General features: G+C 43.8%; 1 protein-coding gene across 3 annotated transcripts in view; it reads right to left on the bottom strand.

Moving 5' to 3' along the window:
- Positions 1-16316, bottom strand: part of PITPNC1 (phosphatidylinositol transfer protein cytoplasmic 1) — a 240802-nt gene that overhangs the window by 74242 nt on the left and 150244 nt on the right. For all 3 annotated transcript variants that reach the window (XM_040640376.1, XM_040640377.1, XM_008693642.2), the window contains one exon: positions 13386-13457. In XM_040640376.1, the coding sequence (XP_040496310.1) occupies positions 13386-13457 (72 nt within the window). The remainder of the gene's footprint in view (positions 1-13385; positions 13458-16316) is intronic.

Below are 16316 nucleotides of genomic sequence, written 5' to 3'. Positions count from 1 at the left end.
ACTTGGTCCTTGCAGGTATTTATCAGCAAGATGACATCCAGGGATTTGAGAGAAATCCATTTTACAAAGATGATGGCTCTGAACCCGTGAGTGGAGGAGATTCACCTGTTCCTTTTTCAGAGCTCTATCAAGTCATTTGCTGCGCTAGGAAGCCAGGGAGTGCCCTGGGAAAAGTTAACTCACCACCTTCCAGACCTGAACAACTGCATAGCTTACTAATCAATGACTTCTCTTTGGCAGAAGCCAGTTCAGTGTTCACACTTGACAGGCAAACATTATTCAGTGCTTAAATTCACTATTCAGACATCTCGACATCCTGGAAAGGAGGACTCGTGCTGAATTCACACTGACTCTAAGACATTACCAGTCACAGCACAAAAAAAAAAAAAAAAAAAGGAAAGAAAAAAAGAAAAAGAAAAAAAAGCACAAACGACCACTTATAATTGCACAATGCCGTCAACTCCAACACACATTTCATTTTTAGGGTTGTTAAAAAGTAAAAATCAATGACCACCCTAGACTTGATGACATACGGAAATGCCGGTTATAGCTAGCGTGTTGAGAACCTACTATGCGGACCAAGCACTACTCTTAGCCCTTTTCATGATTAACACATTGAATCCTCACAAGTACCCAATGAGTAGGAACTATTGTTAAACCCATTTATGGGTCACAAAGAGGTGAAGTAACATGCCTTCACCAGTGAAATGGAAGACCCAGGGAAGACCCTCCGCCATCCTGATGACTCTTCTGGAACAACAGGACAGGTGTCTGTCACCTCTTGGAGCTGCCAAGATGTGCCAGTCAAGATCCCCTACAGGTGAGTGAGAGCCAAGGTTAGGACTGGTTCTGAAACCAGAATTCCCAACCTCCAGCCAGAAGGCCACCAGACAGAGGTTCCAGCGCTCCAGCGCTCCAGCCTGTGATCACTCCCTTCTCCATCTTGGAAAAGTGAACTTAAAATCTCCCAGGGACATATGTCCTTTCAGCTTATGTCTGAGGATGCCCCATTCTAGATGGTGGAAAAAGAGAAGAGACTACAGACATCGAAAACATTAAGAACAAGAACCTTTCCTCTGAAAGAACTCAGCTTACTTCTCTCCCTGCATATCTCTGACACCCTAACTCTGAAGTGGTTTTCATGAAGCGTAGCTGAAGTTAGAGGAGAAAAGAACCACTGTTTATGGAGTATCTGAGATGCATCCTCTCACCAATCCTCCCAATAACCTCCTATAGTGGGTGTCGTGTTCCCCTTTTCACAGCTAGGGAAGAAAAATGAAGCCCCGTTACCGTTGAGTGCTTGAGCCTTGCTTTGGACTCTGCTTAGTTCAAGGTTGGTGAGTTTCCTGAATCTAGTGCGTCATTCTGCTAAACAGGCCTCGCCAGCTGCTAGCTTTGGGCAGATTCGTAAAGTATCCTCATCCAAGATGCTCCAAGACCCAAAGGTTGCTGGCCACCATCAGCTGTAAGCAACCCATTCACTGAGGTACCAACAACTGGGCTCAACAAACATAAACACAAAGCTCTAGGTAAATAAACGGGAAAGCTGTGCCTTATTTCTATGTGAAGTGCACTGTTTTCCCGGAGTAATTACGTCTCTCTCTTTTTTTTTTTTGAAGAGTTTATTTTTATTTATTTGAGAGACAGGGAGAGAGTGAGAGTGTGCAAGAGTGTGTGGGGAGGGGCAGAAGGAGAGGAAGAAGCAGGCCTCCCGTGGAGCAGGTAGCCTGATGAAGGGCTCGATTTCTGGACCCTGAGGTAGATTTCAGGACCCTGAGATCGTAACCCAAGCCAAAGGCAGACGCTTAACCGACCTGAGCCACCCAGGTGCCCCAGGAATTAGGTTTCTTATGTGGGGGTAAAAAGGTTTCTAAACTCCTTCTGGAGCTTATTTTCTTAATATGGAGTGAGGTAGGGATCTAACATTTTATTTTTCCATTTGAAATGTCAATTGACTCAAACATTATTTTCTGCGAGGATCACCCAATGTCCTTTCTCCTTATTAATTTGAGATACTTTATCTACTATGTATCAAACTCCATTATCAGCTTAGATCTACTTCTGTCTTTATATCAATACCACACTCTTTTAATATGGTTTTATTATCTGGTGGGATGAATTTCCTCTCCTTGTTTTTTATTTTTAGAGACAGAGCACACTAGTGTGGCAGGAGTCAGGGGGTAGCGTGAGTGGGAGAGAGAGAATCTTGAGCAGGCTCCATGCCCAGTGTGGAGCTGGATACGGGGCTCCATCTCACGACCCTGAGATCACAACCTGAGCAAAAATCAAGAGTCAGATGCTTAACTGACTGAGCCACTGAGGCACCCCTCCTCTCCTTGTTCTTTGTTCAAAATTTGTTCTGGCTACTTTTAGACTTTTATTCTTCATTTTAATTTTACAATCTATTTATGACAATCCTATTGGAATTTTGAATGGAATTACATTTAATCTGGAAATTAATTTAGAAAACGTCTAATTCCTTATTGTATTTAGTTTTCCCATCCAGGAACACAGAGTATTTATCATTTATTCAGGTCTTTGTTATGCTCCTTTTAGTCTAAATTGTTCCTAGGTACCTTAAAGGTGTCTTGGTATTAATCATGCTATTCGACCTCGTATGAGCTTTAAATGGATTTGGCGAGACCGATGATTAAATGAGCAATTACTATAGAGCCTGACAAGTGCTGTAGGGAGGGAGGCACAAATATGGTAGTATACAAACATCTAGAGAGGCACATAGCCTGGGCTCTAACCCTTAGCAGAAGGGCACACTTAGAAGGCTAGTCTTAGTCATCTCCATCTGCCTCTTGAAAACGTCAGGAGACATCCCATTGCATGAAATTACTCAGAAAGAACCTAGGGTTTCTACAATTCAAAAGGATCTCCAATTCATAAACATCTTTTGGATGAACAGAATCAATGTTGATACTTATAATAGTTATGAGTAGGCTACATTTTTTGCTGTTTCATTAATGAAATCAGGGTATCACTGGAAAATGGGGTGCCTGGGTGGCTCAGTCCATTAAGCATCTGCCTTTGGCTCAGAAGAGCCCCTGCTCAGTAGGGAGTCTGCTTGTCCCTCTGTCCTTCCCCCTGCTCATGCTTGCACTCTCCCTCTCTCAAATAATAAAATAAAAATTTAAAAAATCTTAGAAAAGGGGCGCATGGGTGGCTCAGTCAGTTAAGCATCTAACTCTTGGTTTCAGCTCAGGTCATGATCTTGTAGCCATGAGATCGAGCCCTGCATCGGGCTCCACACTCAGCACAGAGTCTGGTTCAGATTCTCTCTCTCCCTCCCTTTCCCTTCCCGTCTGCTTTTCCCCCCACTCATGCTTTCTCTCTAAAATAAATGAATAAAATCTTAAAAAAAAAAAAAAAAAAGGATGTCACTGGAAACAGAGACTAAAAATTTCTGCTTCATGGCTACAAAAAAAGAAAAACAAAAGACTCATTGGGTAACCCTGAGTAAGTTATTTGACATATTGCAACATATGCATAGTTCCTCAATTTTTACAAGGCTTTTTAAAGGAAAAAAAACTCATACATAAATAAAAAAATTTTTTGGCTATGCCATGTGAGTGTAAGATACATTGCCTGATTCTTCATTCTTGAATATGTCAGCACATATCTACCAGGAACAAAGACATTCCATATATACATAATGTAAAGGTCACAGGCAAGAAATTTAATGTTGCCTCAATACTATACCATATTACCTAATACATAGGTCCAGACTTAAGTTTCCCCAAATGTCCCAAGAATATCTTTTCTTGTCCTCTGCACTGGCCCACCCCCCCTTAATTCAGAATCTAGTCATGGTTTTGGGTCTTAAATTTAGTATTTGAATTACTTTAGTTTTTAACCTAGGGCAGTTCCCTGGGTTCATGACACTTCTTTTAAAAAGTCTTGGGTAGTTGTTTTGTAGAATGTCTTTCAATTTGGATTTGTCTGATTGTTTCCTCCTGATTGACTCAGGTCAAACATTTTTGGCAAGGATAATCCACTGGGATTCTGTGTTCTCAGTGGGTCACAATGGAAGGCACATTATGTCAGTGTGTCCTATTACTGGTGATGCAAAATTTGCTTACTTAATGGTATCCGCTAGACTCCTCCACTGTTTGTAATTAATACATAATCTCTGGGGTGATACTTTGAGACAGTGTGAATTCCTTCTCCCCAATACTGTTTTAGCATCCATTGATGACTTCTGCTTGAGCCAATAATTACTGTAACAGCTGTAAAACGGTCTCGTAGACCTTGATAGTTGGAGTTGCTCCCCTAGCCCTGATTTCTGATTTCCCAACCATGATTCAGCCTTGTCCCTTTGATTATGTTGTTTTTGACCAGTTCAGTTAACTGTCTGCCTTAACTAACAGCCATGCCTTTTTGGATTTACCACAATGTCAGTGAACCAAGCCTAGACAGAAAGCAAATACTGCTTTACACTCTATCTATTAATATAGCCTGCATTCTGACTATACCTTTGAGAATCAGAAAGCTAGTCGGATAGAGGCTGCCTTTGCTCACATGTCTTTGACATCCAGCCTCTCAGATCACAAATTGTACCACAAATAGCAAAGGCACCGTCTTAAGGACTCAAACATGATCTGTTTCCCATTGTCCTCAAAATGATACTATTAGACACCGAGTGAGCAAGGACATTTACTTTCCACTTCATGGACCAAAGTGGATAATAATCCTTCAAAACTGCAAATGGGGGTGTATTGTGCAACCTTCTTTTTAGCATGTACTGATTTATTAAAGAAAACTGCAGATTTTGTAGGTGGCTGGTTATAACAATATAAGGTTAAAAACAGAACCATAAAAGTTGAAGACATCAGAGATCACATCTAAAAATAAAGCAAATGCCTTTTTTCTTCTGTAAGCCTCAATGAGAAGCCATTTGAGGAAAAGATAATCAGCTTCAGAGACCCATATATATGGATTCTACAGTTCTCAATGCCATCCTCCTGTACATATTAATGTTAGCGAACTTTGAATTCTGTAAATAAATTATTTTACCTTACGTCCATCCATGTTGCTCCCTTGGTGTTAAAAATACAAAAGTAATTACTAATAATGAAACAAACTTCACAATGGCTATTGCAATAATAAGTCCTCAATAAACAGAGTTCTTAACGATAAAATTCCTTCTTTGTCAGTTGGTAACTACCCGTGGAAGCTATTTGTGGTCAAGAGGAGAACTTTTCCGGCCAATTCCCCAAGGCAATGCAAGTTAGGAGAAGTCAAAGAATTGAAATGTTTACTCAATTCAGCCAAAGAAGGCACCCACCCAAGAGAAGAAACTAGATTTCTCAGTTAACTCAATGAGAATCTAATTCCCTAAAACCAAACCCAGTTTAGTGACTGAAAATGAGTCTTTTTATTTCTTTTTTAAAGAGTTTTTAAAGTAATCTCTGCAGTCAGCATGGGAATCGAACTCACAACCACGAGATCAAGAGTTGCCTGTTCCACCAACCAAGCCACCCAACTGCTTGGAAAATGAGTCTTAGAGAAGATAATAATCAGAAGCGGGACTTGAAAGCCATGGGAAGGGAAAGTCCTTATCAGGACCAGGGTGCTCTCCATCCTGGAGCACAAGAACTTTCCTTTTGCTGTCACTTCTCTCCCTAGATAACCTGCCTCATTTCATTCTCTGAATCATGACTTACACCTCTCTCTGAACCCCAGATTCACACATCCAACTCCTTACCTGCTGTTTCCACTTGTAAGTCTCAATGGCACCTCAAACTGATTGTGTTTCAAGTGGAACTCTCGATTCCCTCCACTGTTCCCCAGTATGCCAATCAGGGTCAGTATACAAAGCTGGATATCCTGAGGTCATATTTATTTTGCCTCCCTCTAGTGCATCAAGTCCAATAGAAAATCAGTCTATTTCCAAAATACATCTATCCTCGCTGTCTTTATCCACTGTCAGCTCTCCAGCCCAAGCCACCATTATCTTTGGTCTGGATGATTGCAATCCCTTGCCAACTAGACTCCCTGCTTCCCATCTCGCTCTTACCCCCCTTTCTCCATAGAACAGCCAGAGCAAACATTTAAAAACATAGATGATATAAAGTAACATGGTCTCCTAAACTGGATTCTAGAACAGAAAAAGGACATTAGTGGGAAAATCTGGTGAAATCTGAACCAAGTCCACAGTTTTGAGAAACGTAACAGGGTCATATACCATGTCAACACCAGGGGAAGCCGGGTAAAGGGTATATGTGAACTCTCTGTACTATCTTTGCAACTTTAATGTAAATTTAAGATTATTCCAAATCAAAAAGTTTATTTCAAAACCCCATAAATACCGTGTTTTGCCTTTGTTTAAAATCCTTGCATAACTTCCCACTGTACTAAAATCCAAACTCTTTGCCATGGGCTCATAGATCTTACATCATCTGGCTTCTAATACTTTTTTTTTTTTAATTTGTTTATTTAAGTAATCCCAGTGTAGGGCTCGAACTCATGACCCTGAGATCAAAAGTCACAAGGTCTTCCTACTGAGCCAGCCAGGCGCCCCTGATACTTAAAAGAAGAAGAAGAAGAAGAAAAAAAAAAACCCACAAAACTCATTTCCTACCAGCAAATGCTCTGGCTACTGGTTTTCTGGAATGTGCCAGGCCGTGTCAGAGGCTGAGGTCTTGGCCTTTATTGTCCCTATATTAGCTTGCTAAAGCGGCATAACAAAATACCACAGATTGAGTGGCTTAAACAACCTAATCCTATTTTCTCACAGTCTCCCTTGGACTTCAGGTGGCCATGTTTATGCTGTGTTCTCACATGGTCATCTCACATGGTCTTTCCTCTGGGCTCATGTGCCCCCAGTTTTGTGAGTCCAAGTTTCCTCTTCTTTAAGGCCAATCGGTTGGATTAGGGCCCATCCCAATGGCCTTGTTTAACTTAATCACCTCCTCAAAGCCTGATCTCCAAACACAGTGACATTCTAAGGTACTTCAACATAGGGATTCTGGGAGAACACAACTCAGCCCCTAACAATCTCCTTTCCTGGACAACCCTGCAGATGGTTGGCTTCTTCCAGGCTCACGTCTCACCTGGACCTGTCACCTCTTCTGAGACGCATTTCCTGACCGCTTGGCTTCAAGCCGAGCACCCCCTCCACCCTATTTCTTGCCTGCTTTGCATTTACAGCTGGAATTGTTTACTTGCATTATCCGCTTTCTCCCACTGCAGGAGTAGGAGGCCTTGTCTGTCTTATTACTGTATCCTCACTGCTTCTTGTAATACCTGGCCCATTAGTAATCAACATTTGTTGAACAAGACATGGCCTATTGGCAATTCGGACAAAAGCAGAGTCTCGTTAGGAGATCATCAATACAGTTAATTCCCTGGTATGACCATTAACAGAAAAAGCACCTAGTATTTTCATGGCATTTTACAGTGTATGAAGTGTTTCCAGGTGAATGAACCTGACTGAATCCTCCACGCAGTGATGCAAGCATTATTTACTCTATTTTCTTGATAAAGAAACCATTGCCTAAGGTCACGCAGCTGGGACCTCAATATTCATCTTTATGTGTCACAAAGAATGACTTTGTGTTCTTTGATTACAACTAGAAACTAAACAGACCTACATACCACTTTTCAGGAGCCCCCAAGGAGAGCTCTGTGAAGGACGCAGACTCATACTTCCAGGAACTAAGCTGGACATTCTTTCCATCTGCTCAGAGCAGTTTTGTTGCTGAGGAGTAATGGCCAAACAAGAATAAATACGGTGCCCTAAGGCCCTTTTATTGTGTGTGTGTGGGTGGCGCTGGTGGTTATATAAACACGCTTTTTGTAAACTATTCTGTTTCCAGGGATATGAAGAAGTGAAGAAATTGGGAGAACCTGATTTCCTAAGTCTTCACAGTTGGTTTTAAATAGCACTTAATATTTCCTTTAAAATCTGTACTTCTCCACCTTGACACTGCTAAGATTCACCTGGGGGAGCTTTACAAATCCCCAATGCCTGGACCCCACCCCCTACCAATGAAATCAGAACCCTGGGGGGGAGGGGAGGAACAGTGGCATCAGTGAGTGCTAAAGCTTCCCAGGTGACTTTAATATGTGGCCACCATTGAGAATCACTGGTCTAGATCCTCGAATGGGGCGGGGAGAGGTGGGTTGCATCTCCCCTCCATTAATGGGAGGATGCACTCTCTAAAACTGCAGACACTCCCAACTGGAGAATTCGGCATTCCTAGAGGCATAATGTTCTATCCTTCCTGCGTGGTGGTTGGTTTACACCAGTCTGCACCCAGGACCAATTAAATCAGAATCCCAGAGGAATGGAACTCAGCCAGGAGCTGTCGTTAAAATTTCTCAGGTAAGTCCAATGTGCAGCCAAGGTTGAGAGCCACTGCTTTAAATGGTGCTGACTTTGTTTGGAAGAGGAAATAAAGGCGAGTCTGCTCCCCATTAACCCCCTGGAGCCACAGTAACCCGGCAGCAGCTGTCACACGTGTGCGAAGCACCTTCTCTCCCAGATCTAGATTTATGGCCTCAGACAAACAACAGAACCCTACCTTGGCATGGTGCCGTCTTCCCCAGCACTAATTAAAACCTGAATAATTCTCATTATTATGCGCATAAAATAAATGCGCTTCAATTTAAGACAACTTTCCCACTGTGTCCCAGTTAATGTAATCACAACTTACAGGTTTTCACAATCATAAATATATGAGTTTTATTTTAACAAGATATTTATAGCTAGTCATCTCACTACAATTTTTTTTTTTAACTAGATATGGGGTCATGTAAAAAAATTACTTGTATGGTGATTGATAATGGGATAACAACATGTACTCTATTCAATCACTAATCAATATGATTATCACTAGCGTCTTTCAATTTAATTATTGCTTCTTATCGTCCGTCATCAATTTCATTAAGTTTTTGGCAGGTAGGGGAGGAAACAGGGTGCAGATAACGGTATGAAGGCTGCTAGCTGAATGATAAGACTATACACCCAGAAAATGCAGAGAAATAAACTGAGTTTATTAAATAATTTGGCAAAGCAATGAGACCAGAGAAATACCCACTATTGCACTACATTTTCTAGCAACTCTGCCTCCCACCAACTCCGTACTCCTCCCTGGACAGAAAAAGAGCATGCCAGCACATGCCATCTGCTTGAGGCTCTAGTTAAGAACCCCTGGACAAAGTTATCTTTTAATAATGAAAGTAAGTATTATTACATAAATATATATTTGCCATGTTCTGATTCTGAAGCAGTAACAAGTGTGAATGAAAACCAATGAAGTCTTCCTTTTCAGCCTCCCTGGGACCAGCCTCGAAGCAGCTGGGTGACCCAACAGCTGCTGTTGAATATGGAAATCGCAGGAAGGCAAATTGGCAAAGAAGTCTGATCAAGCCAGGGCTGGTCCGTCTGGTCCTGTGGCCTCCGAAGCAAGACGTGGGGATCTATGGAGTGGAGCCAGGCAGAGGCTGGGATGGGAACTTGGACAAATTGGGAGCCATGACAGAGAGAGGTGGCACGGGCCCTACAGGCAGTCTCAGAGTCAGCAAGCTGGGGAGGAGGAGGCAATACGGGGGGCAACAGCTGGCATTTCTTCCAGAGGAAGCAAACTGTGTGGACAAGGACCGCCTATAAGCACCCAGGGGCTCAGCGCTTCTCTTATGGGCCGGACTACATCTCAGCATGGACAGAGGATGTGGAAGGAGGACGCGGATGCCAACCACGGGTCCTGACTTTCATGTCCCTAACCTGGAATTTTAAGGTCCCACCAGAGTAATGAAAAGAACTTAGCATCCGCCACAAAGTGATACGGGATAATAAAATGACAACCATGAACATTTTTCTTGACTAGTTGAATTGAGCAGAGAGAATAAACCAGAAGATCACGCTGGTCCTATCAACTTATAAGGATCAATGGTGAGTCTGCACATCCCCCTCACACCTCTACAAATGGAGCAGGTTTTACCTACTCACGAGGACAGAACAACAGGGAAAAAGAGAAAGCAGGGGAATGTGTTTATAAAGACTAGAAAACATTCGAAAACATTCCCCACGCCATGTTCCCCACGTTAACCAGATCGCACTGGTGTGTCTGGTCTGTATCAGCCTTTTCCTGATGGTCCTCAGCTACATCAAAACATCCAAAGGGTCAAGCCCATTTCAATATCAAGTGTGTGGCAACTGTTCAACGACGTACACTTAAGTATGGAACACAGTGCAGCCATTTAAAAATCATACGGTGGAGGATACTTCATGACGTGTTAAAAACAGCATAAAGTGTGATTCAGTTTTGGGGGAATTGGCTAAAAAATAAATTGATGGTCATCTGCACCATGAACACGAATTGCTATCAGCAATCATCTCTGAATTACAGAAAAACTATTGGTTTTTCTTTTCTTTTTTGGGGGGGACGGGTGCTCTTTTGCATTTCCCAAGTTTTAGTAACCGTGTATGAATTTTCCAATCAGAAGTCATTGTTTTATAAGGGTTCAAGTTTAAGGATGATGTAACATTATTTTAGACACTGAGGTTTTGATGTAGTTGGCCACCAAAGCACCTCTTATTTCAGCCTGTTGCTAAACTTTTCCTTTGAGGTTACCAACCACGAAGGGACACCAACCATTGGGGAATCCTGGACTGGCTGGCAAGAATACCCCAGCCAGTTGCATTCTTCTCTCCTCTGGAAAGTTCCAGGAATTTTGGAGAAGGCATTCAGCTGGGACAGCTGGTGACATCTATCAACTGGGTCAAATTCTGAGATCTGGTGGGTGCTGTTCTGATCTGAGTCTCTTCAACCAGGGGTTAACAAATTTTTTCAGGTAGTAAATAGTTTAGGATTTATGGGCCATACGAGCTCTGTTGCCAGTATACACCTCTGCTGTTGTAGCAGGAGAACAGCCTTGATAATACACAAATACATGTGGCTGTGTTCCAGTAAAACTTGATCTACAAAAAAGTAGTTTGCCGACCCCTGATAAGCTCCAAGTTTCTTAGTTCAAGAAGGTGAAGTGACAGGTACAAGTCAAATCGGTCCCTACAAATATAGTAATATCCCCTCATCCGCATTTCGCTTTCCAGGGATTCAGTTACGTGTGGTCAACCGTGGTCTGGAGGCAGATGAACCTCCTTCTGACCTATCATCAAAAGATCAATAGCAACCTAACACTATGCCTACCGCATTCGCCATACTTCACCTCATCACGTAGGCGTTTTATCATCTTGCATCATCACAAGAAGGGCGAGTACAGTAAGATATTTTGTGAGCGTGAGAGAGATCATATTCATATCACTTTTACTACAGAATATTGTTACAACTGACGTTGTTGCTGCTAATCTCTTATTTGTGCCTAAGTTATAAGTTAAATATTGTAATAGTATGGATATAGAAGAAGAAACAGGTGTATGTGTGGTTTGGTATCATCTGTGGTTTCAGGCATCCACTGGGGATCCTGGAATGTATCCCCCACAGGAAAGGGGTACTACCGTGGAGGGGTCATGACTGAATGCCGCTTTTTAAGCTCTTTCCAACTCTGAGGGTCTAGCAGTGGTGACTCTACACTGAAGGGAGGAAAGCCCATTATGGTGCTTATGGTTTTATTTCTTATGTTGGTTTTTCTTCCATCTAAACTATGAGTACCTGAAGTTTGAGAAATGAGTCTGCATTTTTAATACCATGCATGTAACTCATACATACTCATCCTCAAAAGAGAAGGTGAGTGATATGTCCTTGCTGAATACTGCGTGAAGGAATGAGTGTCCTCCCACACCAAGCTGGTGTGAAACATAGTTCTTGAGTGACGCCCCTTGGGAACCACTCTAGTTCTGTGCAGGCAGACTCCACTTTGAAAAGGACAACCTGTGCTCCCCCACAAATACACCTGTACCTTCCAGAAGAATTTGTTCCCGGACATAGGCAGGAACTTTCTTTCTTTTTTAAGATTTTATTTATTTACTTGTCAGAGAGAGAGTACAAGCAGGGGGAGTGGCAGGCAGAGGGAGAAGCAGGCTCCCCAACGAGCAAGGAGCCTGATGCGGGGCTCGATCCCAGGACCCTGGGATCATGACCTGAGCCAAAGGGAGACACTTAATTGTCTGAGCCACCCAGGCATTCCAGGCCAAGAACTTTCTAGTAGAGATTTCTACAAGATATTGACACAAAGAACCATAGTGTAGGCCTGGCCAAAGCTGGGTTCTTTCTAAAGGGTTTCTAAGTTCTTCTCAGGGACTGTTTTCACCTGAAAAAAAGGATTTCAAGCTGATGATGTCTGTGAGTCCTGAGATCTTGCCTCAGGGCACTTAGGTGCCTCCACAAACTCCCGCATCCTGGTCTGCATTCCCTTGACTCCGTGAAGGCACCAAAGGGGTCCCCTTGTCAGGAAATGCTCTCTTGACCCTTTTGACACAGTCTCAATCTTCATCATTCTCCACAAATGCAAAACGTATAAATGAAGTAGAAATTAATAGGGGAAGCTCTATAGCTTCTAGATCCGGGCTCTTCCCTGACTGGGTCCCAGTGGAACCCAGAGCCCAATCTCAGGTGAGGCTCTTGATAGATTAAAACACCCACTCCCAAAACGAAGGCAACTCAAAGTGACACTGTCCCAACAAAGAGGCGGGGTGAAAGCCAGGTCAAAAGATGGGTTCTCAGGAATACTAATAAAGTACAGGGCTGAAATCTAGAAAGAGTCGGATTGTCCTGTAAGGTATTTTACAGGAGGGGTACACTGATTTTAATGTGGGATATGTACGTGTTAATGTGTATATGTGAACATAACCATATCCAGAAAATCTGCATAGTATGCACACCTATATTTGGTAGTGTTCATTTTTTTTCTTTTTTTTTAGATTTTATTTATTTGAGAAAGAGAGAGAGAGCACAAGCAGGGGGAAGGGCAGAGGGAGAAGCAGACTCCCCGCTGAGCAGGGAGCGCAACATGGAGCTCCATCCCAGGACCCTGGGATCACAACTTGAGCCAAAGGCAGACAATCAACTGACTGAGCCACCCAGGTGCCCCCGTATTCATTTTTCTAAGTAAATGTTAACAATCACTGAGAAGACGTATGCTCAATCCAGTGACTGGAAAGCAAATCCTGGAGTTCAAGTTCCCTACCATCCCCCTCAAACGCCAGTGACAATCATTCTAGGTCACCGAGATTTCTGCACAGAGGCCGGTGGACAGGACATAAAGATGGGAAGAAAGGCTGGACAACAAAGAAATTCCAGGGAGAAATCCCACAGAAATGGCCTCAAAAAGCTTATGCCAGAGCTTCTCTGACGTCCCAGGCACAGATCCTGCTGGCCCTTGGCACCCATGGGGCCAGGAAACTGTCGAGACTCTCAGAGCCCAGGGGGTGAGGGCACAGTACAGAACGGGCGGGGGGTGGGGGTGCTACTCACGCGGTCGTTGCTTCCTTTGTTGTCCTCATACTTGGTTTCTATATGAATGGAGAATTTCGGCAGAAAGGAACACTATGGGAAAAAAGTAAAGTTCATTAGCATACCATTTTTCCTGTCTTCACATCTGCCATATAGCCTCTGGATGCTCTCCTATCACGTTGGGAGCGCTATTTCCGATCAGAAATGTTAAGATATTAGGTCAATATCCAAATTCAGAGAAAGCCACCTTTGGCGACATGAGCACGCTTGCACCCAGAAGTCAGGCCAGAGTGAATGACCAAGCAATGGAAGGCATGTTGTCCATTTCCGAAAGGAGTATGTTCTGAGGGTCCTACCACAGGCTTTAGAAAAGCAAACCCCTGAAATAGGCAGTTCCAATTCTGGGGTGCTTACCTTTGCAGGAGAAGCTACCGCTGCTGGATACCTGGGGACTCGGCCTTAACCTTTATAAAAATATTCATAGCAAGCTAGGGAGGTGGTATATAGTAGGAGAACTTTAAGATAACAAATTATCGACGTCAGACACACCTGGCTTTTAGTTTTGAGTTTATCACTTGACAGTTCTGTGACTTTGATCAAGTCATTTAACTTTTCTGAACCCAGGCAGCATGAAAACGGGGATAATAATTATCACCTAGAGTGACGTTTTGAGGGTTAAATAAAATCATGTGCGTAAAACCCGTAAGTGCCGGGCACAAGGGAAGCGTTCAACAAGTGAGAGCACTCAGCATGGGGCTGCAGCTGAGCTCAACATAAAGGGCAGCCCCTCTTTTTGGCAGCACGGGGCGGGGGCGGGGGAGAAACCCCAAAAGCACACTGCCCTACTGTCCCAGTCTCACATTCTGTGCATTAAGTAGATTTGAAGGGTTAAGGTGGCTTGAGAAGCGGGTGTTGATGGATGTTGATGTAACTCCCTCCTGCTGGCACTGAGCTGGGCATTAACTTTCCGGCCACAAGAGATGGGATTGAAGACTAATGGGTAAAATGACCCAGCAACTCCACTGGGAGCTGCAGGTGTCAGAGAAATGAGACGCTAGCTGATTTGCACACAATCCTGAGTCTGGCTCCTTTATTTATTTATCCAACACACATAGAGCACGTACTCTATATTACCAGGCACTGGTCTGAGTGCATTCGAGTTCTCATTCATTTATTCCTCGTAAACATGCCATGAAGTAGGTACTATTGTTATCACCCTGCTTTAAAGATGCGGAAACAGAGACACAGAAAGGTTAAGTAAATAGCCCATAATCACACAGCTCGTAAACAGTAGTGTCTGGATTACAAGGCTGGTGGCCTGGGGCCCAGCGTCCATGCTCTTCATCACTATCCCACTGGTTCTCAGAGTGGGGTCTCCAAACCTGCCACAGCAGCAGCATCCCAGAACCGGTTAGAAATGCAAATTCTTGGGCCCAGCCCTGTACTCACTGAATCAGAAGTTCTAGGGAACGGGCTCAGGTATCTGTGTGTGTGTGTGTGTGTGTGTGTGTTTAAAGATTTATTTATTTATTAGAGAGAGAGAGGAGAGGCAGAGACAAAGAATCCTCAAACAGACTCCCTGCTGAGCTCAGAGCCCAATGTGGGGCTCCCTTCCAGGACCCTGAGATCATGACCTGAGGTGAAATCAAGAATCAGGCCCCTACGTTTAACCAACTGAGCCACCCAGACGCCACTAACCACCCCCACCCACCACCCCAGGCATCTGTGTTTAACAAGCCTTCCCGGGGATGTAGATGCAGGCTTTCATTGGAAAACCACCTCACTACCCCACGCATGGGAAGAAAACAGCGTGCACTACCTAAAATTCAGAAATCTACAGTATCTCACCCCATGTGCTTCATCCCCCCTCAGTCCACGATCCCCCTTCAGTGCAGCTCAGAACCCATAGCAGCATGTGTACAAGAAGGCAGAGGCCTTGGCCATGCCATTGATAATTCTGACATCACATGACTGTGTGCATTCGGCATTCATCTGTCTTAATCCAAGTGAAACAAGCAAGCTGAACCGTGACTAAGGAAACACAGAAACAATCAATCCCAGTAATTGTCTTTATGGAGAATGAAGTTCCGCGATTATTTATTAACACCTTCTTTGCTGTCTCCTCTCAAAACTCTCACTGCATAGCTGCTGCCCTCACACATGCTGTCCCGGGGAGTTCCAAGGAGGGGCTGCTCATCACGCATCGTCACGAGTCAAAACTCTGGAGGGACCGGAGCAGCTCAGAGCCCCACAGCAGAGCTCTTGATGTGAGAGGCTGGGGAGATGCACCTGCCGAGACCCTTTTAAAAATATCAAGCCTCCCGGCAAGCTGATTGGTCCTTTTTAACCCATAATTCATAAAAGAATCAATGCAGTGCATGCACAGCTCCAGATGGCAGGAGAACAGAGCTGTCCTGGGCGGGGAGCTGGGTCTGGGTGCGTCACTGTGGAACACTCCGCGAGGAGTTTTTATCGGTTGAACCCCTAAACCACTTAACTAAGGTCAAACAAATGAATGTTAGAATTTGGGTATTAAGTCCAAATATGAAATGCAAAACTCTTATGCAAATTAGCAGATGCTGTTATTTTTTGAGTCAAGGACTTAGGTTATTTTCATATCAGAATGGTAACCTGCCAGAGGCTGGCAGTGCACCTGGTTTGGCCAGGCAGCCGGGGGGAGGGGACCCGGATGGGACAGGTCAACTCTAGGCTGGTCAGGGTCTTCTCCTGCGGCAGGGGTTTGGGACTGATAATCGCCTTGGGATATCGGATGGCTGGTTCTCCAAGCCCTGGAGGTGCGGTGTCTCCAGTTAAAATCAGGAGTACCTCTGGCCTGGAGCATTTTCAGAATTGTCACCAAAATCTTTCTGGCTAGAAGTCCATCTTGAGATCAGGTTCTGCTCACCCTACACAGGTGGCCCATTAATCCTAGTAGAGCCTTAGCAATTAAGC

Source organism: Ursus maritimus, unplaced genomic scaffold, assembly GCF_017311325.1.
Source record: "Ursus maritimus isolate PB19 unplaced genomic scaffold, ASM1731132v1 scaffold_24, whole genome shotgun sequence".
Taxonomy (NCBI): Eukaryota; Metazoa; Chordata; class Mammalia; order Carnivora; family Ursidae; genus Ursus; species Ursus maritimus.
Note: the sequence above shows the minus strand (reverse complement) of the source record. Positions and strands in the feature narration are given on the sequence as shown.